Consider the following 26,424-nt stretch of genomic DNA (forward strand, 5'->3'; position numbering starts at 1 on the left):
CCATTTCAAGAAGGTCACCACGGCTTGGATAGGACCATAAGTGCAAATACAATTAATTGGTCAAATCCACATCTGTTCTGATTTATGATATATTCATATTGGAAGCTTAGTGAAAATATCTACTCAGAGGACGTAATTAAGACTTTTTATGATTAATTATAGCAGCTGTAATTGTCATTTCTGTCAACAATAAATACAAGCCTAACATGTGCTGTAATCAACAAATAATATAGCCAGGTTGTTGTTTTATAAGACAGAAACAAGGTAGATAGGTTCAGAATTGATATGAAGGCTTTCTAGATTTGCTTTGCAGTTGCCATCATGAGGAGATGCACATATACTGTTTTGTTAGTGTTGCCATGGCGACTAAATTGTAGACTCTGCATGTGTCAGCTTCCATAAAGTGATTTGTCAGCTTGCATAAAAGGACCAGAGACTACAATATTGTTAATGTTATAGAGCAGACTGAATGGTTGAAGCAGAGGTGAAAGAGAGTTAGAGATTTGCTCTGTTCCCAGAAGCATCTTTTGTGTGATAAGTGATGAGGTTCGGCTGAAAGGGCAGAAGGGACTGCAAGACACAGCAGCATCACTGAAAGAGTGCTGCCCTTTGACTTACCTTTGTAAAAGACAGTAATTATGGACATCATTTTGAATTTTTTCAGCTAATCTGCAAACTAAACTGAACACCCTTGTTCCATGTAAAGCAGTGGGTGAGGATAAAAACAAGCTAACGATATTACTTTTTTAAATATCTGATTTAATTTAATTAACATTTCAATATTAATGATATACAGGATGTACTATTTGTGATCCTTTTATGTCTGTATTTGTATAATTCATTTATTTCTGTATTAATTTAAAGGCTATATTATGTAACTCTTGTTTATATTCATTCATTCATTTTCTGCACTTTGTACTTGTCAATGGAGCTGTATACTGGGAACACTGGGCTCAAGTTGGGATGGAATGGCAGGGTAGTTCATTACAGGGCACCAGACACAGACAAAGCTCACCAAGGGGCAATTTACAGTAGCCTCCATGCTGAATATATAAAATGTATAGCCATTAATTCACCTCTAAGCATTTTGCTATGCACATAGTCACCCCATGCAGTTCCTGTGTCCTCCCTTTTCACTGTAGCTGATCTGTCTGTCCCCCAAAACCTATTCTAGTAGGAGGCCATGACTCACAAACCTCCTCGCTTCCCGCACACACACACAATCACTATTCAGTCATGCATCACAAAACCAATGTTATTGGTGAGTCATTGAAGAGATTTTCTCCAGCTGATCTATGATGACCCTCAAGTTTCTTCAGTCTGACTAATGATGTGACGCACACACACACACACCACACTTTGTCTGAGTAAGGTGTAGTTCTGGCATTGAGTTCGCTAAACAGTAACAGGAGTGTGTATTGTTGGCTGATAGAGAGTAGGCTGCGTGATAGCTGTTCAGGGTGATTACACTGGAAGAGAATGTGATTGTGAATGAAAGAGGTTCTCTTCATTTTAAAGCTAACACAGCTTCAGTCCTTATCATGTAGCTACTGCTGGAATAGTGTAGAAAAACAGGGTGAGATGATGAAAAGTTTATAGCATAATCCTTACAATTTACCTCAGGACAAAAACTCTGTAGCTTAGCTTTTTTTCCCCCTCAACTGTTAAATTGCTCTGCAAAAGGTCACTTAAGGAAAAAAGCTAATGTTTTTCTGACATGTCAATAAAACTGCCTCTACAGAAAGCAACCCACATGAACTTGCTAGTAAGCTACCTAGCTAATAGCATAAGGACAAGCTACAGCAAGGTTTCTCACACTTTCTGCACCCAGAGATGCTTTTAACTGTAAAATAAACCTCCCAGACCCCTTCGGCACATTGTTCTGAACATGATCAGACTATTTAAGTTTATTGTTAAGTACATAAAGATTGCTTTAAACATAATTCTTATGATACATTTGTACGCTCCTTCCCCAGACACAAATATGTTAAGTAGGCTCAATAATCTGCACACTCTTCATGGACTTTTATTTTATTTATTCCAACAACAAAAGACATGGCTCAAGTTGTTTACATGCCTACCATTGAGTTTATGAGGTTTGAATTAAACCCATTCAATTTGAGTGACCAGTCAAACAGGCTAATAACCCTATGACCTGTCCTGATTATACATCCCTGATCGAACTTTTAACACTCCTATTGCAGACAATCTCTCAGCTATTCTTTCTCTTCGGAAAGTCACAGCGATTTTTTTAGCCATTGGTAGTCATTGTTTTGCATACTGTATGTTACATTTTTCTTTTTTTGTCCCAGCACTCACAAATCAAATTTTTTATTGCACTTAAAAATCATCAGAAATCTTATAATTGATAGTCATTCAATTGAGCCCCAGCATAGCCTTTATTACAAAAACAAAAGGTGTATAATATTTCCTGTTCGGTTTTTCATCACGTTTAACATAAACTGTTACATGAAGGCAGTTTGTAGTCTAAATCCGTTGTCTATATATTTGTGCAGAGGTGGCTGAAGCAGGTTTGTGGTTATGTCTCCTCCACCCAGAGGGACATAAATCCTATTTCACATCTGCCAACCACTCCATATTTCTTATAAAGTGGGTCCAGTTGGAGAGTGAATCTGAGTAGCCCAAGGACACAATGACATGACAGTTGTGACACTTTGATTATCAGGATTTTACACACACACACACACACACACACACACACACACAGCTGCTGTCTGGAGACGGAAACAAAATTTGTGTGCTTACGGTTATATAATAATGTGTGTGGATGCATAGAGGATTAGAACATGTACTACTGTAAACTTTATATCAGGAATTGACACATTTGCAAGAAGGATCGATTGACATTGTGAGGTTTTATTTTTTTGTAGCAGTCAGAGAAGATGTGTGAATTCCTGCCACATGCTTTTGCCTTGATGAGTGTGATCACATGGCTAGATTGCAATATTTGGTGGTAACAGTGACTGATATCTTCCATTTCCAGTTTGGCCTAATATCATGTGATTGTGTGTGTGTTTGTGTGTGTCCTTGCCCACAGAGAACCATGAGCACTGTGGAGGAAGAACCGGATCATATGATACCATGAAGAGAAGCCTGCAGGTCCTGCCTAACCAGCTGCTGAGTATGTCTCCCATTCATAACTTTTCTCTGCTTAAGCCACATATATTCATTTGTATTCTGCATATTAAATTGCTGAAAATTACATGTGCTTATGAACAAAATTTTCCATATCAATAGGATGAGTGTAACTGAAAGAAAATAAATGTACCCAAATTAGACAAGAAGTGCATGGCCTTTAACATTTTCTATGATTTTCATCACAATTTCTTTCTATCTTCACACTGCATTTTTTTTCGATTGGTTGCACTTTCGAGTCTGCATCACTCAGGATTTTAACGGCGCTGGCTGGCTGCACACGCTCAACACGAGTCTGGCGCGCATCCAAAATGAAAAGTGCAAAATGGATCAGGAACACGAGGTCAAGCGATGATGTGTCTCTGGGAAGTAAATTCGCTTTTAGGACATGTCCTGTCACTGGCCTTATCTTTGTTATGAGAATGTACCTGCAAGGATGGGCCTAAGAGCTTGCGATTGAAAGAGACTTGGGCAAAGATTAAAATGAAGAGCTGGTACATTTCTCAGGTGTAGAATGTGTTTGGATGGGGTTCAACACCTGGAGAGTTCAAGCATACTTTTTATTCATGTATTTATTGCATTTTCCATCGGGGATCGGCTTTTAAAGCAGCTACTGAGAATCACTTGGAGTTCACAGGCTATTTTTGCTGCATAATTTTCTTACAAATAAATCAAACCGATTACACTGAAAACACAAATGGACTGTAAATGATTTCCAGTGGGCTCTAAAAAATAAATAAAATAAAATGCAAAAATATATTATAAAAAAAATTGGTTTAGAAATGTGTTTGGAATGCAAAACAGACTCGCCAATTACTTATTTGTGGAATAGGTTACATTTATTTGTGGATTGTTTCTATGCATTATTTATGCATTACGGGTTTGAACTCCTTGCATTCATAACTCTTGTTATTTGTTTGCAAATTATGCAGCTGAAATTGTCTGGCTTAAGATTTCCTGACACAGACATAATCCAAATAATTATGTCAATATTTATCTTGGGAAAGGTCTCCCTTTAAATTAAACCCTCAGTTTTGAGTTTAAAAAACAAATCAGAGGATAGAAAATGCAGACTGATAAAGCTGTTCACAGAATTAATATTATGCAATAGTATCTAGTATGGATGGAGTTCACCTACATTAATTGCTAGATTTAACTGATTTTTATTTTTATTTTTTTTTCCATGTGGCAGCATATTACTATATTGTGCACATAACTAAGGCTAAATCAAGGTTCTGAAGGAATGTGCACTCAATGATGTTTACTGTCCATGTTACTGTCAGCGAGCTCCTGGATAAAGAAGAGAGATGTTTCTCAGACTGTGTCATAGCATGAACAGTAGTTTAAAGAAGATGCAGTTGCAGAGCTGCTCATGTCTTGAAGGAAGCATGTGCTACCCTTCAGTGTTGCTTGTGGACATGAAGTGACCTCTACTAGCTTGATGAGCATAGCAAGATAACTGTCCTAGATAAATGCACTCACCAGAGATCTCTATTTTCCTCAATAAACTGGTATATACACATTTAATTTACAGTGTCCAGCAATAATTAGTACACCTTAACACATTTCTCAGAAAATCATCTGATATTTTCTGTGGGATCCTATGTGACATCATGGAGATCATAGACCATGGTGCAAAAATGAGTACACTGTAATGAAGGATTTAGGAGTGAAACTTGATGAAATGATAATGAACAGGAATTCAACAACAGATGAGTCTAATCAGACAGGTGGCTGCCAGATAACTGACAATCAAGAGTGGTATTTAACCCATTTAGTGCTGGCAATAATGGCAGCAGATGGAAGAGTAATGGACTTGAGAAAGAAATTTGTTTACACAAATCATGGCTAAGCAAAATTTGCTAAGCAGTTAGAATCTAGAAGTGAGTCTAAATTTTAAAAAGGATGGACTTGTGCCGAGTTTTCTGAGATTTCCAGGCAGTCCAGGGAAGCTAACGCCTTGAGATGAGTGTTTTGAGATAAGAAGAGTAGTGGAAATTCAACACATCACAGTTAGCTAAATCTGTGGAAAGCCAAACTGGGGCAAGTGTTTCATGAAAAATGGCAGGGGTGTCATCCATCAGGTCAGCCATTATAAAAGCCCATGCACAAAAATGTTGCATTTGCCAAGGACCATATTAATAAAGATAAAGAATACAGGGATTGCATACTTTGGTCTAACATCTTTTTGAAACTGATGGCATCATCTAAACTGGCATCACAAGAAGGAAGAGTACAATGAAAAATGCATGGCACCCAGAGTAAAGCATGGTGGTGCCAGTGCTCTTCTGTGTGGTTGTCTGAGTGCTGCAGGTGTTGGGAAATTGCATTTCAGAGAACTGCCACCATCTTTCTGGACCCTGAGTCACCGGGCACTTTTTCAACATGATAATGACCCAAAACATACATCAAAAGCCACTGTTGCATTACTGAGAATGACCAGGTTGCAGGTGAGTCAGTGGCCGAGCATGTTATCCAATCTCAACCCGACTGATCACCTGAGGGGAGTTCTGAAAAGACTGGTCCAGCATCCAGCCTGGTACAGAGCTCATGGAGTGAGATAGATCGTTTCACTCGGTTTCTAGAAGAATTTGTGCTGTTCTTGAAAATCATTGAGGCCATACAAAACATTAGATCTGGTAGAATTGGCTGTAGGGTGTATCCATTTTTTTCAACACCTCATGTAAATAACATTTATTATTTTCTTGTCCTAATGATGCTGGTGACCAATCATTTATGCTGTTAATGAAAAAGCAAATGTTTAATGACACACACTTTCATCAAAATTCCACTGATTGTTCTGGTGTTCACAGAGAAACAGATAAAAGCAGAATTTTGAAAGGGGGTGTACTTATTTATGCAGAGCACTGTACACATATTAATGAGAGGTTATCTCTGATAAAGATATGATGAACCCACAGTTTCACAGAATGTTTTTCGGCCAATTTTGTAAATCATCAGGAACTAATTGGAGGTAGGAACTAAAGGTGAGATTTGGGAACTGAAGAAATTTTAGACCCCACATAAGATTCGTCTGTGGAATCATTTGGATGTGTCACTTTTGTGACATGGACATACCTAAAAATTCTTATTATTTCAAGAATATTATTTCAAGTTCCAGTGCAGATGAACACATTTACATTTTACACAACAGATGTTAATTCAAAACAGTTTTTTTTTCTGAGCTCATAATTTACACTTTGCCTGTTTATGAATTGGCTCAGTAACAGTTTTCTAATTAAGTCAATTTTCATCATTAGGCATAAGTTTTTTTTTTTACGGTTATTTTTTCATACATAAAATACTGTTCTACTTTGTTTAAATTAGAAAATATTTCTGTGCGCTCCTGGTTTAACAAATGTGGGATGGAGGTGCTGTTTGGTGGAAAGATGGATGAGACTGTTCCTCTTTGCCAGTTTTTCTCAGATTTTTGTTCATCTGTTAAAGTATCACTAGTATCTTTACAGATTGTTTAAAGTAAATTAGGTCTCAGCATCTGTGGTCTCTTCAATGTTCTCCTGAAGTGCAGATGGCATTGTGAGATGCCTTTGAAAAAAAAAAAAAAAGCTTCTCAAGGACATCAGGTAGCAATTGAAACTCAGTAGGACTTCCTCTCTCATACCAGAGAGGAACAGTCATGATGTGAGTGCAGAATAAGGCTGCACAGTAACACTGTAAATCTCTTAGGTTATTTAATATATTATATCATATACCTATATGAACAAAAAAAAGTGTTTAGAGTTGCATGAAAATATTACAGTACCTTTTCAGCTTAATGATGGTTTGGTTTTTGTAGCATTCAGGACTAAACAGCAAGTGTACACATTGGCAACTTATATGTGACCATCACGTTTGTCTCATACGTGTGTTTTTCCTCTTTTGATTTGTTCATTTACTTTTGGCCAAATTATCATTTTGATATCAATAATCAGGATAATATTCTTGGAGTTGGTATCAACGTGAAAATACTGATATCATGGTAGCCCTAGTTAGATAATACTGTTTTCTTAGCTTTTACAGCAGAGTACTATACACTTCCTCTAATGCATACCAATGTACTTCCCGTAAGACGAATAACAAACATCTCAACATTCCTACGATGTCAATTATGCCAAACTAAGCATCTCAGTAAACAAGTCATGCTCGTCTGTGCGCTTTTGCCTTTCGGAAAGGCCATGTCCATTAAAAGGCAATGCAGGAATTATCAGAGCTTGAAAACAAACAGGAAGACATTATCAGATGGGTGTATTGCTTCTCACCTTATCTCAAAAGCTCCCATCTGTCCCACCCTGACCCTCCCTCAACACAGGAAGTGCTGCATCTGTCCCACAATCCTTTGAGTCAGCCACTGTGTCAGACTTTGCTGCCAGGCCCACCCAAAAAAGAACCAGTGGAGAGGGCTATTTGTGTGATTTACTGTGACGATTTTGCATTTACAACCCACAATAATCTCCTGTGGGATTTTTCGAGGCTGTCTTTTGTTTAACATGTTAGCACCAGAAATATCCAAGGAATTGTTTTGCTACAAATAACATAAGTAACTAATAGAGCTGGGTTTTTTTTTCTAGATAAGGAACATTAACCAGAACTAGGATAACTGGATTCCAAGCACAATTTTACACTGTCTTGTGTTAGTGTTAGTGTGACATGAACACAATATATAAGTCATTATAGGAGGCCACCTCCAACTGCTCAACTTAGTTCAGTTTGCATAATTAAGAGGCAGGACAGTAAGGGCAAGGAAGTGTGCACAGATCCTGGGATTTTCGAAAGGCTAGCTCCTTCCTGAATTTCTTTCGCTGGGTAGGAAAACACATAGCACTGTATACCGATTCACGTTCCTGAGGGAATTGCAGCTAATTCAATACTTCACTAAGCTCTTAGCCAGCAGAAATTCTAATTACGCACCCCTGATTAAGATATCATTAAGTCCATACACGAATATGAAAACATTATTCTTAATGAACAGATAATGTGTTCTAAACAGATGATAGGAAATACAGACATGGATAGGAGGGGCATATTTTTGAGCAGGTGGTCAGATATGAAGTTTGGGACAAAGAAAGAAAGCATGGATTAATATTCATTTATTCATCCTTAATAACTACCTGGTCAGGGCGGTTTAAATTAAGCTACTAGTTTTGTTCACTAATTTTATTAGAGCAGGTACAAACAAAGAAAACACAATGGCAACACCAACAGGGTTTTGTCCTGAGCAAATCTTTAGTTGAAGCAAATGAAGTAGTCAAGTGATGTCAGAATTCACTGACCATGCTGACGGTGCTGGCATTTCTACCTCTGGGAGGGTTTTGTTTTCAAATACATAGATGTAGGGTTCATATTAATTAAAATAACAAGAAAGACAGACAGACAGACAGAAAGAAAGTAAGAAAGAGTTTAGGCCCTGCCTGCTTTGGGTTTAAATCCAGATACAGGTTTGGTATTTGGAGCACTAAACAGATACTGACAGAAATTCAGATAGTGCCATTATATTACACTATGAATGTTCATAAATATTCCTTATGCATCGTCATGTTCTGGATGTGCTTTACCTCAAGGTAAGTGTCATTCAGCATAGGCATGAAAGGTTTCAATACTGATTCGTGCTATCTCACGCTATTTTGAGAAAGTTCTTTAAAAAAGTAGTGTTTATTTGTAGTCATCATGTTGCACAGCTCAGTCATGTTTGTCAGGTTTTTTTCCCCCTTGTCATGCTGCTGAATATATTTTTCCTGGAGGGAGCAAATGCTTATACTTGGTGTCTCTGGAATTGATCTTTAGGCACCCTGAGGGAGCACTGAGAAATCTATACTTCAGCAAGCAATAAGTGGACTTCCTGGTTTGATTGATTTGGTCAGAGCACTCTGGCAGTGTTGGCAGCGAAGGCCTTGTGCAAAAAGAATTAAATAAGTAAAGCTATTTCAAGCTCCATGGCATTTAAATATAGTAGTAGTAGGCCCTTTTCCATTGCCAAACCCATAGGTGTTATAATACTAATACAAGAACACTAGGGAAAGATTCAGGCGGTGATTAAGTTCTTGATCCCCAAATTAATGACTTAAACTGTGATACTAATGGCACCTGCCATTTTACATCTTTCCTAGTCTTCTTACTTGTATTATAATTACAACACTTAGGAAAGGGGCTTATTGCTACTATGATTCTTTCTGAATTGATTTTTCTAAAACTTAATTGGATGCTCAACCAACCTCATTCAATTTATACAAAATGTACAGTCATTAGCTGGATTGGTAAAGAACAATGAAGGGTCAAAATGATCAAATGAAAAATTATACAATGTTTTTCATGGAGAAATTTACAATTTCAACAATACTAGAAGTATAATTCTGCAAAAATAATGCTTTAGTATAGTAATGATGTACAATTATTTAAGTATTTTTCACACCCTGTTCATAAATATTGTCACACTATGGTTGTGAACTGTACTTCATTATTATACTTCAATATTAATTTTTTAAGGAGGAATTTAAATAGTGGCTGCTATTTAAAAAAAAAATATATTAGTCTTGATCAAGGGTCATTAAACCCACCACCCTTTAATAATCTGAATACGTTTACATATTTTGTGTCTTTAGCGCAAGCATCACCTCGGCACATCATCTGTGTAACTCTCATGCAGGAGTGGAAATGTAGTATTGTTAATATTGTACTTTTACTTTTTACATTTTACTCCTTTTTTATTTTATTTTGGACCTTCAGTATACTTAATACAAATCCAGCAACTGATTTTACACTATAAATCAGTTGAATGGGGTTAGTTGAGCATCCGGGCATTTCCATTTAACATTTAATCATGTTCATCAATGTAGAAAAATAATGATCACGAATCATGCCAATTCATCATCTGCTGTGACCTTCTCATTATAGTAGTTGATTGTAGAGCTGTGTGTGTGTGTGTGTGTGTGTGTGTGTGTGTGTGTCTCCAGTGTCAGATGTGAGGGGGAGTGCTGATGGTCCTACCTCAGTAAAATGATTCAGTATGCTGGAGTAAGCAGAGACTTGAATAAAATGAGGCATCTCTTTTACCTCACTCGAAAGCATTAAATCAACCTAATTTCAGAAAAGAAGGCTGAGGTAAATTTAGCTCATTTTATCTAGCTATATGACGATATAGTCACATTCTAGCTAGTAGTAAATATAGTTGTTGTTTACATGGTATAGATGTTTTCAAAGAAATATCATCTATTTAAAATTTATAGGTAAGAAATAACAGTTACTTTCCATATAAAACATGATACTAAGCCTTATTTGATCATTATTACTTATTTACGTTTTTTGAGTATATTTAAAAGCCATATACATCTAAGGTTTGAACACATTATCTATACTTTAATTTAATAGATTTTCCACCCTTGCTCTTATCCCCGGTTACATTCACCTACACATTACACAGGTCACTGGATGACATCCCCACCCTGCCGGTTTACCTCTCAGAGCATGTTAGTGTTGTCACCCACCTGTGTTAGCTGCTTAAATATTGGAGTATTCTGAAATTTAGGTTGTTGTTCAGGTACAGAGAAGCTTGGAAATAAGTTAGAGAACCTGAAATCGTGCCATACATTGCCTACAAACAGCATATCATTTAGTGTAGAATGTGGTTTGGGATGTACCCCAAGTGTTTGTGACTCTGAACATTAATTATCTGTCCCCTCTAGTTTGTTATGAGACTGTTTCAAAGTTTATATCGACTGGCTAACTCACCTGATATAACCAAGTTTGAAATGCAAAACATAAAACACTAGCCATAAATACACACAGTAAAATCCTTGATCATCTTATTCTCACCTAATATAATCAAGTACACAAAAACAACTCAAAGACACCTGAAAGCAACTAGCCCATGTCACTACACTAGCTAAAATAGTTTAAAGGGAAAAAATAAACACTGATTTTTTCAATATTACACACACCGAGAGCAAAAAATAACAAATGACCTGCTTTTTTCCAATTTAACTGAGCTTGAAATGCAAAAATAATGCATAAGATGGCTCAATGAAAATAACTCAGCTGACCATTATTCACTGACTTCCTACCAAATTACAGAACAAATAAATGCCTTACATTTTCAGCAAAACAAAAGTAAAACTCCATTACAGCAAAACCTTTTTCCTTCAGTAGTATAATATAAGACACTTTCACACTCATTTTTTAAGCTCATGTGCTGTCATTTTTCCCAAACCAGTCACTGTGTAGCTGGACTTCATTCAGATGTAAAGTTTGTGCATACAAATATCCTGTCAGTTCGGACCAGACACCTGGTGCTATGAGTTACTATTACAGGATTGCAAGGGGGAAACTTAGCAGCTCTGGAGCATCAGATTTTAGCCTTTATTATTATTATTATTATTATTATTATTTTTTATTTTTTATTATTATTATTATTATTATTAAAACAGCAATCCCAGGTGATTTCCTGTTTACAGCTTCCCTTTGTATAAAAATAATAATAAAAAAACGCTCTCTAATTGAAAATGAACTGAAAATCAGTGGCAGGCCATGCATTTCACATCTAGGCCATCACTGGTGTCCTTCCTGAATGAATCCACCTCTATACCATCATTACTAATCAACCGTTAAATATCAAAGTAAAAAAGAAATTAGTCTACAGTATTTCACACCTCACAAGGAATAGTCAATTTTATTACGCTTGCTTTTCTCAAAAAAAGACATCCTTGATGACGATTACAGCAAACTGCAATCTCCGGAGGACGCAGCAATGTATATGTGCGTTTCGCTGCCTCTGACTACTCCAATTATCCAATCAAAGGACGGGAAATTGCTGACGTAATCGTATGCCTGCTAGATGGCCCCAGTGACGCCAACTCGAAATCTGATTGGTTAATGTAACAATTTCATTGCCACTTATTTTAAGCTACAGACAGCTGCACTATTAATTCTGAAGGCCTTAAGGCAGATTTCTTTCATCCTGGCAACACATGATGTCAGCCACTGGCTGAAATATGATTGGATAAATATTCTTATCATAAATATACACTACTGGAAGCAGCACAACCAGGAGAAAAGCTTTGAAATGTAGAGAGCAGACAATTGGGAATAATTTAATACACATTCTACACATATTAAAATGCAAGTCAGTGATTCAGATCACTGCTGTTTTGGCCAGCAGAGGAGGCCTTGCCGGCCCTGACGGCCCACCAATGATGAAAATCTATATAAAGTTGTTTACTTATGGAGGCCATTTTGGCTTGGACCTGAATGGATTGACAGGAAAATGTCAGATAAGAATAAGAATGCAGACAACCTGTGAGGAACCTTCAGTATTTTTTTTTCAAAGTGACTCGATCTTCCATTGCTAAGTGGGAACCACAATGCACTGGGCGCTTTTATTTATTAAAACCATAATACTGCAAGACTTTATGAATGTCACAGCCTGCTTATGTATTCCATATTTAGAAAGTTTACTGCCTGGATTTCTTTTCTACTATAAATCCTTTCCTGTGCTAATGAATATAGGTTGGCACAATCAGAAGCATAACTCAGGTTGTAATTTAATCACAACACTGAGCTAATATATCGGATCATGCTATTTCCATATTATTGATCGCCAGTATGTATTTTATTATACTATCATCACCATTGTTCTAGCCATTTTTGTTCACCCCCTGTCTCTGTTAATGGATGTTAAAAAAAAGCATAGCCTCAGAGGCACTGTCTTTGTTATACCAGTTACCATGTTATATAATCTCCATATAGGACTACTGCTGAGATCAGTTACAGCAGTGTAAATCTGATACATAAGCAATGTGGTGTCTGATTATTTAGGCTTTAGTTCTAAATCATACTGATGCATATAAAAACATTTTTTGGAAGCTAGGAAGTGTATCTATTCAAAAAAACCTAATTATTTTGATTTGTTTTGCTAGATGCTGAAGACCCAAAAAAATCAGAATTTCAACTTTAATTTTCTGATATTTACATCTACATGTGCCAAATAACTTAGAACGTGGTGCCTTTTTTTCTTTTTTATGCAATAAATACCGGAATATGTTACTGAAGAATTTTAGATTTTAGATTTTAGATTGATTCATTAAACAGTGAAAAGCTCTGATTGTCTACTCATGGTCTGAGCCCTGGGTTTCAGCTGTGAAGACTGCATTTGTTGTTGAACTAAAAAGGATTAACCAACATAAAGACCAGAGAGCTGTCTATAGGAGAAAAGCAAGTCATTTTTAAAGCTAAAGGAAAATAAATCAGAGCCATTTGTCCTGAAAATAGAAACAAATCACTGGTATACAATGTCCACTAGTGTAATAAGCAGGCATGGAAAAACGAGAAAAAACAACAGTTAATGATAGAATCGTTGTGAGAGCTGTGAAGAAAAACCCAAAACAACAGTCAATGACCACCAACAACCTCCACAGGGCAGGAGTGAATGGTGGTATTAAAATATACCATTTGAAGAAGCCTTTGAGAGCAGAAACATCTGTAACCAAGATGAACCTCTACCAAAGTGATGGAGAAGTGTGGAAGAAGAATGAATCATGAATTCACAATCAAAAATAAATGAGCTCTTTGGTCAAGCATACTGTAGGTAGTGTCATCGCTTGGACTTGCATTGCTGCATCCGATCTGGAAGTTTCCATCATAAAGGTGTGTTTTCTATATGAGCAGTGGCGGTGGTAGCTCAAGTGGTTAAGTGAATCAAGTGGATCTTAGACTGGAAGATCACGGTTCAAGCCCCAGCACCACCCACCAAGCTGCCACCGTTAGGCCCTTGAGCAAGGCCCCCAACCGACCCTGCTCCAGGGGCGCTGCATCATGGCTGACCCTGCACTCTGACCCCAACCCCCAAGGATGGGATATGCGAAGTAGGAATTTCACTGTGCAGTAACGTATATGTGACAAATAAAGACAACTTAACTTAAATATTTGAAATGGCTTTATTTGAATAATAGTGATATTTTTTGATTAGAATTTAGTTTAAACCCCGAAACTGTGAGCTGTAAATAAGAAAGAAGAAACTTTCGGATTTTAATTGATGATGTAACTCATGATGGAGGCAGCAGATGCCATATTACAGAGAAATGCATCCAATCTAATTGGGAGAAACATCATGCAGCAAGACAATGACCCAAATCAGAGGAAAGAGTAGAAGGTTTTAAGCCAGCCAAGTCAATCATCAAAACAAAAAAACAACTAAAAGAAGCTGTGGCACCTGGAAAAGCATCACAAATATTTAGATTTTACTTTAAATATTCTAATATTTCTGTTCACCTACACATCAGGTGGAGCCAAATGTGCTCTGTTCTAAATGATTTAACACAGCTAGAGATCAACACATTAACGCTGAAATTTCAGTCTTATTAGACAAATTTTTTAATCTTTTGAACTCAACGTCTTCAGTGTATAGCAGAGGGGAGTGTGCACTGAAAATGGGTCAAAATAAAAAAACGAGAAATTTATGTTAGCAACTCCAGCACCAACCACTATGCTTGACCAACTGCCACTGTGATTAATTGGCATCAAGAACTTTAACTGTTGCGGAAGAGCAGTAATGCTGTAGTGAAGTGAAATGCTGTTATGATTTGAGTATGGTGGATGTATTTCTCATTATGTGATATTACATTTAAGTAATATTTCACTTAATAGTAGTACTGTTGCCATGGAGATCCCAAAGAAATTTCTTTCCTCGCAACCTTCACAGTAAAATCTAGGGGTTAGACATGACTAATCAATAAACGCACTTGTCGTGTTCAGGGACTGAGTAAGCACTCTCCTTTTCTGCCTCCCCCACAGTATGGGAGCATGAGTCAGAGGTGTGTGTCTGTGTGTGAGATAGTGTAGCTCCAAATGGCAGTGTTGGCACCGGAAAATGAGACAGCCATTGATGGATGAGAGGGAGAGATTTTATGCTGCAAGAGCTTGTTCTCTTTTTCTCTCTGTCTGACACACACACACACACACACACACACATGGAATCTCACATCCATGCACTTACAGCTTGTTTCTGGTAATTCTGTCTCTTGTAAAGAACATGGGGCTGTGATGTCTGTAACACATTTCACTTGTAGCACAAATTGCATTGCATATTTGAATTGATTAACGGCATCATGTAGAGTTATGAATAATGCGGAAAAACATTATGCTCTCGCATGGGCACAGATGTTTATTGATGCTCATGGGTTTGAAAGTGCTTTTACTCCCTTCAACTTAAAGCATTTTGGTTAATAAATCATAATTCTCTTAATGAGACACGTGATGAATATTAATGCGTTAAGGTTTAAGTTAGAACTAGAGAATCTCCCTGCTAGCTTTCCATAGACTCATGTTTGGATCTCAGTGTCCTACGCAGACAGGCTGTTTAAACGTTCGTTGAATCTTTGTGTCTTTCCATGCACAGGGGATTCAGCTGACGCTGTGTGTTGCGATATAAACGTACCATTTTGTTGTGTATTGAGCAGTGGTTCATGTTTTATTCATAGAGCTGATGTTTTATTGATGCAGTTTCAGATTTCTAAGTATGGGGACTGGAGGCTAGAGGGTGTTAGTGCACCTCACTGTTTCGGGACAGAAACGCAATACAGCCAGTGCTACTAGGTCTTATTCACAAATATAGTGACTGGGACCAGGTGGCACACGGATAGGTGAAATGAAGGATCTGGAAGTTTCCATCATAAAGGTGTGTTTTCTATATGAGCAGTGGCAGTGGTAGCTCAAGTGGTTAAGTGAATCAAGTGGATCTTAGACTGGAAGATCAGGGTTCAAGCCCCAGCACCACCCACCAAGCTGCCACCGTTAGGCCCTTGAGCAAGGCCCCTAACCCACCCTGCTCCACCCCCAAGGATGGGATATGCGAAGAAAGAATTTCACTGTGCAGTAATGTATATGTGACAAATTAACTTATCTAACTTAACTTAACTGAATACTGTCTCAGTGTTAGACTAGCAGTATCAGATTATTATCTATTTGGCAGTTAACCATGTCCACAGGTCTGGCATTTTATATTAAGCTGTGAAAGATTTGTATTATAACAAGAAATATTCAGAAAAATTATTAGGAATAATACTAGCGGGATTCTGTCAGTTGTGGTTTCTTGCTATGGTTTCTTCTCTGTTTTGTTGAGACATTTCAGCTTGTGCTTTTAATAAGCGAACCGTAATATATTTGAAATGGTTTTATTTGAACAATAATAATTATTTTTGATTAGAATTTAGTTTAAAACCCAAAACTGTGAGCTGTAAGTAAAACATCTGTTTCAAGTACTCACTGATCACTTTATTAGGAACACCTGTACATAGACTTATCTAATCAGCCAATCATGTGGCAGCAGTGCAATTCATAAAGTGCCGCAGATATGGGCCAGCAGCTTCGGGTAATATTTACATCAGCTAACAAAACAGGGAATGAGGCAAATGGGCTGTTATGAGTATTTCTGTAACTGCTGATCTCCTGGAATTTTCACACACACAACAGTCTCTAGAGTTTACTTGAGAATGGTGCAATAAAGAAAAAACATTCAGGTCAACGGAAGAGCTACAACAGCAGAAAACCATGTTGGGTTCCACTTCTTTCAGCCTAGACTGAAAGAACTGAGGCTGCAGTGGGCACAGGCTCAACCAAACTGGCTATTTGAAGGCTGGTAAACATTGTCTGGCTCGATTTACATGAATCCATGGACGTTGGGTCCTGTTTTGGGTCAAAGGTTCAGGCTGATGAAGGTGATGTGATGGTGTGGGGAATGCTTTCCTTTGTTTTAGACCTGTTGATACCAGTCAGCTGTTGCTTGAATGCCACAGCCTGTTTGAGTGTTGTTGCTGACTGTGTGTATACCTCATGGCCACAGTTTATCTTTTAATGGTTACTTCCTGCACAATAATGCACCATGTCACAAAGCATTGTCAAAGGTCACGACAATGAGTTCAGTGTCCTTCATTGGTCTTTCCAATCACCAGATCTAACTCCAGTCGAACACATTTGGGATGTTGTAGAAGAGGAGATTCACAGCATGAACATGCACCTGAAAAATCTGCAGGAATTGATGCAATAATAATGATGCAACATGGACCAGAATCTCAAATGAACTTTTTGTAAAAACATTTTGTAAATTCTGACACCAAGAATCCAGTCTGTTTCAAGAGCAAAAAGAAACTCTAACAAGTATTAATACACTGTTTGTAATGAAGTGCTAGGTGAGTGTATATCTAATCAAATGTCAAAAGCAATATTCCACACAACTGGATTCCTAAACTTAAATCTTTTCTTAAATTAAATAATTATGAGATTCCTGTGTCCCTTTTATATCCAGTTAATTCATGTGCTTTATTTGACCTTATAGAACTTTTGAGCCACATGATTCATGTAATTATTAAATGAATTAATGTCATTATTTACATTTAATAACTAGATATTTACAGATATAATTATATAATTTTTTACCTATTTGTCTAATGAATTCCAATTTAGCTTGTTGGCTTACTGGCAATCTGAGAAGAATGAGAAATAAGAATAAGAAATCTCAGCTAATATTCAGCAAATAAATTAAACCCCTTCAGGTGATATAAAGCATATCATCATTGGCTGAATGAGAAAAGAGTACTTTCCTCAAGATCTGACTGTAGATGTCACTTTAGTCTCTGTACCTACCCAGCCTGCAGAACAGTGTTTATTAATAAAGCCTAGCGCCCAAATACTAATCTTACTTACAAAATAACTTAGATCATTTCCATCCTGATCCATGTTTATATACAGAAAAACAGAAGATGTTTTTAATTTCCCTAAAGTGTTCACTGTAGCATAACTTAACGTATGTGACCCTCCTAATGAAGCAGTGTATTCTAATGAAAGACAAATTCTCATCTAAATTCAACAAATGGTTCAAAGGATTTGTGAGTCTGACACAGGGAAACAGTGTGAGTCTGACACAGGGAAACAGTTATTTACTCAGAAGGTAGATTATGGATGATGTTAAAAATCTGACCTGCAATTTGTTGGAAATTTGATTGAATATTTTAGCTCTGACAGTTGATCTGGTATGTTAATATGCCAGGCATATAATATGTCTTTCCTGCTTCTCTTCTACCTTTTTATTATTAAAATAATTAATTTTAGTATATAATTACAGTAGGTTTTGATTAAAAATGTTCAACTGTAAATGCAAAGATTATTACAATTTAAACAAGCGTATGCAATAATAATAATAATAATAATAATAATAATAATAATAATAAAATCATAAAATCATGAAAATAATAAAATGTTTTCTTAATTTCCTTTACACCAAAATTTAATTTTAGTGGATTACTATATGTTTTGTATATTGCATGCAGTTGGGGTTTTCTTGTAGCTTGTCCATTGTAATAATAATATTATTTATTTAATTAATAATAGTAGTCATAGAGGTAGTAATAATAATAATAATAATAATAATAATAATAATAATAATAATAATAATAATAATAATTATTATTATTATATTATATATTATTATTATATATAATAATCTGCTTCCAAGCTAAATGTAGGGACTATAACATCATAGTCACTCTTTTTCATCATAGTCCATTTACCTCTCCATAATCCCGATAGCCTGAATGCATGAAATGAATAAATGTAAACCCGTATTTATGTAGTAGGTTAATGATATGTATTGGTAATTCTGGTCACCTATAGGGAGAAAATAATGTGCTTATACAGGTGTAAGTAGAGAAGGCTAAAATTCTGAGCTAATTCTCTTTTCTTCACTGTAGGGGGCAGGGATGGACAGCGTGGTGGTGAGGTTTGGGGGGTATTTTTTTAAATTGTCCTCGCTTGTCTGTTTTATCTCTTGGTTACAGACCTGGCCCCAGGCTCAAGTATTACCAACCTGACAGATTCTGTAAATAGGACTCCAACACACTCAGACACATAGAGAGAGAGAGAGAGAGAGAGAGAGAGAGAGAGATTGCAGAATGATTTATCTGTGTGAGTTTACTGTAAGTGTTCAGTGTTTAGTGGTCTCTCTGTGGATCTATATTATTGTTGTTTCCTCACAGGTGTAGAAAGAATGCAATATGCAACCCAAAGGTGTGTGTGAGTTAAACAGGGATGGGATATTACCTGAACTGAAGCTGCAATTCTAAAAGGAAAAGGATCAGATTGTGGATGTACCAGAGATAAAAATTGCACTGTAGCATCAGCATAAATTGTTTTGGGAAAAGACTTGACAGCCTAATCTCAGCTCGGCTCACTCAATTCTGTGGTCACTAGAGAGTTCAACCCTCTTTTAAGTGTTTTCTCTGGAGTGGCTACATTTGCATGCATAATAAAATTTCCTATTATGTGCAATCAGCTTATCATGGTCAGTATTACTCATCATGCAATTCTACAAAAATACTTCATACTTTATAGAGAAATATAATGTGCTTTATTAGAAAAGAAACCGACTATGGGAATAGATGAACATGTGACAGATATGTGAGCACGATTAGTGCATAACCTTTTATAAAGGACAGCTTTGTGTGTCTAACAACAGGTGTTTAGTCTTCTTCAGAATACTGGCTATTAAAACATCACCATGAGCATCTATTCATCTGCTGCCTTCAATACCGTATACTACTTTATTAGCCTTCGCTCCTTTTTCACCTTCCTCCGTAAATGCTTTTTCTCCTGTTCATCAAATCTGCTCCTCTCACTTGCTCTACTCCTCTGAGAGTCAAGGCTTGGTCTCCATAGCAACTGTGGGATCTCGATTAAACAATAGCCGAACTCCAGGGTCACGGCTTTGGGGATGTGTATGAACCCACGCATGTCTGTGTATGTCTGTGTGTGTGTTCATTTAATTATCCTAAAGTGCTTTCCTCTATACAGGGTGATTCACAGTAACATAGCAACACTTGTAAAATTAGGATGTTGTTCAAAGAATCCTCCACTCGTCTCGATTGCTTCCGTCAGTTCTCTTGTGTCCAGAAGCCACTGAATTTCAACTTCTGTTTTACATGCAGTTGCATGTTTCAACACGTTTCAGTGCCCAGTGTACCCCTGCTTGTCTCTCTCTCTCTCTCTCTCTCTCTCCCCCTCTCTCTCTGTCTCTTTTCATTTCTCTCCCCTTGCTCTGTGGGACTTTCACTGTATGTTTGACAACACTGATCACTCTTAGATCTTTGTAGAAATGTTATATTTGGATGATCTTCTGTTCTCCTGCTTATTTACACCAACTCTCCCAATTCCCTGTTGCCTGTTTTTGGAGCAATGATGATATTTTCAAAAAAAGGGTATTTTCAAAAACAGCACTGAATTTATTACAGTAAATTAAATGTGTCCAAAAGTGAGAGACAGCGTTTCATCATGCCTAGTTATTGTATAGTCATAAAAAAGACATAGAAAGTCGAATGAATGAGGTCTATAGGAGCAGGATGAAATATTATCTAAATATCTTTTATACATGCTCTATCATGACCTCCAATTGCTCAAGCCCGTGCTTCTCAATCTGGGGTACAGGGGGTCCACAATTATTATTCATTATTCTGTCACAGTTGTGGAAATCACAATGTACTATTTCCCAAACTTTTAACTATTGAGTTATTGGCATAATTATGGCTCATTTGATTTCACAGTATCTACAGTATGACTCTGCTCTATAGCCGTAATATTATTACACACAAAATGAGCCTAATATATGAATAGTAGATTTCATTTCATCTTCACTTTATCCTGGTCATGGTCATGGTGGATCTGAAGGCTATTTCAGGGACGCTATCCGTGAATACACCGTGGATCCATCACAGTCCATCAAAGGGCACCATACACACATTCACCCCAAGCAGCAATTTACTGTAACCAGTTTGAGTTAGAAAGGTCACCAACTGTGCCAACCAATATTGGATTATTTTCAAAAAATAATTCTGTACTGCAGGATCCATGGAATGTTTTTAGAGTTAAATGGATTCCTGTCTGTAGAATCCCTGCCTGACTTCTGTTTAAAGCTTTATAGTCACTATAGCTGTGCTACTACTAAACATGATACCTATCTCCTACTGTTGTTTTTAGACATTTCCTTTTGTTGCGCCAGTAAAAATGACATCAAGTGATATATTAGGCACCAAGTGGACATTTTCTCCTCAAAGTTGATGAAGCAGGAAAATTGTGATGGCTAGACAACTGGATCAGAGCATCTTCAAAACTGCAGCTCTTGTGGGGTGTTCCTGGTCTGTAGTGGTCAGTATCTATCAAAAGTGGTACAAGGAAGGAACAGTGGTGAACCAGTGACAGGGTCATGGGCGACAAAGGCTCACTGATGCACGTGGGGAGCGAAGGCCGGCCCGTGTGATTCCTTACTAAGGAAGTTAATGCTGGTTCTGATAGAAAGGTGTCAGAATAAACATGCATGTTATGGCAGCAAAAGGAGGACCAACACAATATTAGGCAGGTGGTCATAATGTTATGCCTTGTCAGTGTATATTTCAATATAAATGTAAGATTATGAAACCTGTTTCTAGACATTTTGTCTAATTTCAAGCTGTATAGTCTTGTACTTTTGGTTCGTGTTTAGGTCTGAAACACTCAGTTTAATCCTCATGACCTTTCTCCAGCTCTGTTTTGCTTTAAGGGACAAAAGAGATTATGTCCAGCAACAATGTTGTGTGTTGTCTACCATTTATTAGGTGATAAATGGATGTAGAGGTCTGTTTTCTGTTCATTACATCTCATCAAGCAGTCCTAGAAAAGCTGACTTTGTGCTGCTTAGTTAGAATCTATTCTAATCTTTATATATGATATCATCGGGACATATTGAAACCTGTACCACTGCTAAGACATGACAAAGACACGTTTTTATAAAAAATAAACTATTCTGCAGAATCCTTGTAACATCCTCGTGATAATGACTTAAAAGACTCCTTTGTAACGTCTGTAGACTCCCAAAGAAAACACCCCACTCCCAGCCAGTGTATTTTCTGCTTTCTCAATGTGGTGTAGCTCCATGAAAAATCTTTTTTTCACAGCTTTTTTATGACTGTTGGATGGCCAGGTGGCACCCAGATATTTTATTGTGGTGAAAAACCTGGTAGAGAAAAAAATATCAGAATGCATTTTGTACAGCAAAATGTAATTCAGTTATTTTAGTGAATGTTAGGGCTCAAAATTTACAGAAAAAAAAAATCTATTTTGGAGAGAGAGAATCAATATTTTATCGTTTATATTCTTGTTTTCCAACCACAACACAAGGTTTGTAAAGTAGTTGAACCAAAATGTAGTCTGATTATACACCAATCAGGCATAACATTATGAGCACTGAGAGGTGAGTGAATAACACTGATCTCCTCATCATGGCACCTGTTAGTGGGTGGGATATATTAGGCAGCAAGTGAACATTTTGTCCTCAAAGTTGATGTGTTAGAAGCAGGAAAAATGGACAAGCGTAAGGATTTGAGAAAGTATGACAAGGGCCTAATTGTGATGGCTAGACGACTGGATCAGAGCATCTCCAAAACTGCAGCTCTTGTGGGGTGTTCCCGGTCTGCAGTGGTCAGTATCTATCAAAAGTGGTCCAAGAAAGGAACAGTGGTGAACCTGGCGACAGGGTCATGGCCGGCCAAGGCTCATTGATGCACGTGGGGAGTGAAGGCTGGCCCGTGTGATCCGATTCAACAGACAAGCTACTGTTGATGAAATTGCTAGGAAGTTAATGCTGGTTCTGATAGAAATGTGTCAGAATACACAGTGCATAACGGGTCAGGGCTGTTTTGGCAGGAAAAAGGGGACCAACACAATATTAGGCAGGTGGTCATAATGTTATGCCTGGTCAGTGTATACCTGAAATAATTCCACTTTGCTTGAAAGCGTATTCAATGTATTATGCTTAATTAGAAACAATCTGTTCTGGTTCTTGAATTTGGGCTGTTAAGTATAGCAGAAAAAAATTAATCATATAATCGAATATAGCCATGTTTGAGAGACTCGCTACAAAATTAACTGGTTAGTCCAAATGCTTACCTCCCTCACGGCTTAGCTATCTAAACTGTTTTTCTCTTATTCTCACAGGGGCAGTGTAACACTGAGCAGGCTTGGCTAGCTGTCTAATGCATAATATCATTTAATGGGGTTGTATGTGGAGAATGTTTTTATAGGTACAGTGCAGAAGTTAGAGACCAGCCTTTTCTTTGTGTTAATTATTTGCTGGCAAGCAGTAATGATGCAAAACTGTACAGTACATTAAGTACATTTTCAGTCAAACTGCCATGCTGTACTTATTTATGCAGGTCAATGTTAAAGTTCAATGTTACAAATAAAATATTTACAGATTTCATACTGAGACTAGATAAAATAACCTTTTTTTTGGTTTCAGTTAAATGGTCAACTTTTTGGTTCTCATTATTATTTATAATTAAAAAATAATGATTATTAGGTAATTAAATATAATTACCTATAATAATAATTCCATTTAATAGTCAAGCTTATTTATGCAAGTTCGATATTAAAGTATTACAAATAAAATATTTATAGGATTCATACTTTTACTGTTGAAGACCTTTGTCTTATGAAAAATAACAATAAAATAATCCAGTGATGGGAAAGTGTATTTATTAAAAAAAAAAATCACACAAAAGTTTTCATTAAAAGGGAATTATTGTTTATCACCAATTGCAATAATTTACAATAAATACTGAATGTTCAAGACTGTAAACAAAAAGGTGGTTTCTGATTGGTTTGTCTAAGCACGTTTTAGCTGTAGTATCTGTATGAGGTTTCCTTCTACTTGAGACTGCTGTGTATCGTAGTCAGTGTTTCTGAGATCAGAGAAATGGATGTAGGTAAAAGCTGGTAGTGTACTGCAAACAACAGGCTGCAAATTTTTGGAATGGATGTTAAAATCTGACGGTGTAAGTAATGTTTAAATAATGTAAGTAATGTTTGGCTTGTGTAAGTAATCTTTGGCTCTAGGAATACCAAAAAACTTTCCGGCTACTGCACATATCTTTGGTATCTTATTATTTCTTCACGTCTTATTTCTAATGCAGTTACTACCTAAAATGCTTCTATTGGTTAAATGATTTGTCTGCCTTTGATAAGGAACAATACAAAGCACTCAACCCGTGCTACTTTTCTTATTAGCTCTATACATTATTGAAGGTACTGTAAGTATTATGCTGTGTATTAGTAAATTACTCATCATTTACAATTCTGGCATTTGGCAGATGTCCTCATCCAGAGCAATGTACAAAAGTCTCCATCACTGAATACATTAACACTGGTTCAATAGGTCAGAGACTTAGGATACCATCAGCCTAAAACTGTGTTGGAATGATTTTTGTAATACATATAACAATACATAAAACAAACAGGGAAAATAAGAGCTAGTTTAAGTGTTTCTGGAAGAAGTAGGTCTTCAGCCATCGTTTGAAGACATTCAGTGAGAGTCAGCTGTTTGGACATCTAGGGGAAGTTCATTCCACCATCTTGGTGCCAGAACAGAGAAGATTCTAGATGTATACCTACCTCTTACCCTGAGAGATGGTGGGACATGTCGGGCAGTGCTGGTAGATCGGAGGGAGCATGGTGCATCTTTTGTAGCACATCTCACAAGCCTGACAAATAAGGAACAAATAAAGAACAGCAGCGTTGGCAGTGGATGTGGCACAAAGCCTGCTACATTCATAACCAATCATAGACTTGCAGAAATTTAGAACTAAAGACAAAATAAAACCACTGTCACTATCACACTGAATGTGAATCTAGTAGTCTGGAGCTATAAGAAAAGACACCTGCCATTATATATGATACAGCTGAATTAATTACAGTTTAAATGTATAGCATTAATGATACACATCATCAAATGTTGTGTTGATATTTCCAGAATTTGCATATGAGATCGGTGATGATTGCATTATGTTGTAAAAACGTTTCTCATTATTTTTATTTAATGAGATCTTTCATATGATTTGTGTTCTATTAACCCTTTTTTAATCAAAGCATTATTGCTTAAGCTTTATTTAATCTCATTTTATTATTTAAGAAAGTATTCAACACAACAGACCACATATATTGGCACAGGTCACTACTCGACAAATCACAAAAACATAGGCCTGAGGCTTAAATTGTGGGATCTGAGATGTGCAGCTCAGTGTCAGGGTCACTAATATGAATGACATGAATAATCAAGCATTTTAATTAAGCATGTACTTTATTTTTCTCTGACTTTATCACTCTCTCCCCCTTCCCTTCAGGCATTCTTCTGATCCTGACAGTACCAGAGAAGCTGGTATCCTTTGCAGAGGAGCTCTCCCCCAGCTGGACACCACGGAGCCTCGTCTCCATGTTACATTCACCAAACCCACCTGGCTGGTGGAAGGGGTCTAGTACTGGTGACCAGAACACCTTCAGAGGTCGCAATGCACCATTGTCTACCCTGGCATTGCTAATGCCTCACCTGGATCACACCACCACAGTTAAGACTAGGTTTGGCCCAAGTCCAATACCTAGTATTGAATCAAGAGAAAATCCCTACAGAACTGGTTACCAGAACACTGTTAGACCTGATTCTAACAGAAACAGCCCCGGATCTATCATTGCACCATCCATGGTGTGGAATTCCAATGCTATTTCTGGGAACCTGGCCATAAAGGCTTCATCTATAAGTAGGAGGCCAGGGAACAGGATGAACCAAACTGGGATGGTCAGTAGAAAGCAGCAGGTATCTACGGAACCAGACTCTAATGTGTCCCCTGCTGCTGAGCATTCCCAGCTAAGGTCCATAAAGGATTTGGAGCAAGTAAGGTCCACTGATAGCACCCAAGGGAGGAGTGTTGAAGAGCCAACCACCCCCACTTACCCTTACTCTTCAATGATGTCATTGTTGTTATCCATCCCTGCTAGGGAACTGGGGAAGAGCTTCAGGCAGCATGCTCATGCCATCAAACAGCGTAGTGCTGCCACGCTTCCTGAAAACTATACCGAGTCACAATCAAAGCCCCTTAGTCTGACCACCCATTTTCCCCTCAGTGCAACCACAGAGTACACGGAAACAAGTAAAGTTACCTCCTCTACTGCAGCTGCCAGCCTTTCTATGAACAGCAGCTCAACAAAGACATTAGGTGGCACAAATACGCCTGCTAACATAACCAGTGATGCTTTCTCCTCCAAGACTAGTGTGACAGGCACCCACTCCAACGATGTCAGTTCAGCATCGCAACTCATAAATGATTCAAGTGTGAGTAGACATCCTGCCACCCCACGAGGGCCCCTGGGCTCAGGAAACCAATCAGGCCCTGATTCTAATTCAGACAATAACCGTGCCACCATTTGCCTGACCAG

General features: G+C 37.4%; 1 protein-coding gene across 3 annotated transcripts in view; it reads left to right on the forward strand.

The window, feature by feature from the left end:
- tmem108 (transmembrane protein 108) overlaps positions 1 to 26,424 on the forward strand; it is a 65,592-nt gene that overhangs the window by 36,674 nt on the left and 2,494 nt on the right. For all 3 annotated transcript variants that reach the window (XM_058376877.1, XM_058376878.1, XM_058376876.1), the window contains 2 exons: positions 3,059 to 3,142; positions 25,338 to 26,424. The exon at positions 25,338 to 26,424 is cut by the window's right edge and continues 53 nt beyond it. In XM_058376877.1, coding sequence (XP_058232860.1) covers positions 3,103 to 3,142; positions 25,338 to 26,424 — 1,127 coding nt within the window. In that variant the 5' untranslated portion in view covers positions 3,059 to 3,102. The remainder of the gene's footprint in view (positions 1 to 3,058; positions 3,143 to 25,337) is intronic.

This window comes from Hemibagrus wyckioides, linkage group LG23 (assembly GCF_019097595.1).
Source record: "Hemibagrus wyckioides isolate EC202008001 linkage group LG23, SWU_Hwy_1.0, whole genome shotgun sequence".
Classification (NCBI taxonomy): domain Eukaryota; kingdom Metazoa; phylum Chordata; class Actinopteri; order Siluriformes; family Bagridae; genus Hemibagrus; species Hemibagrus wyckioides.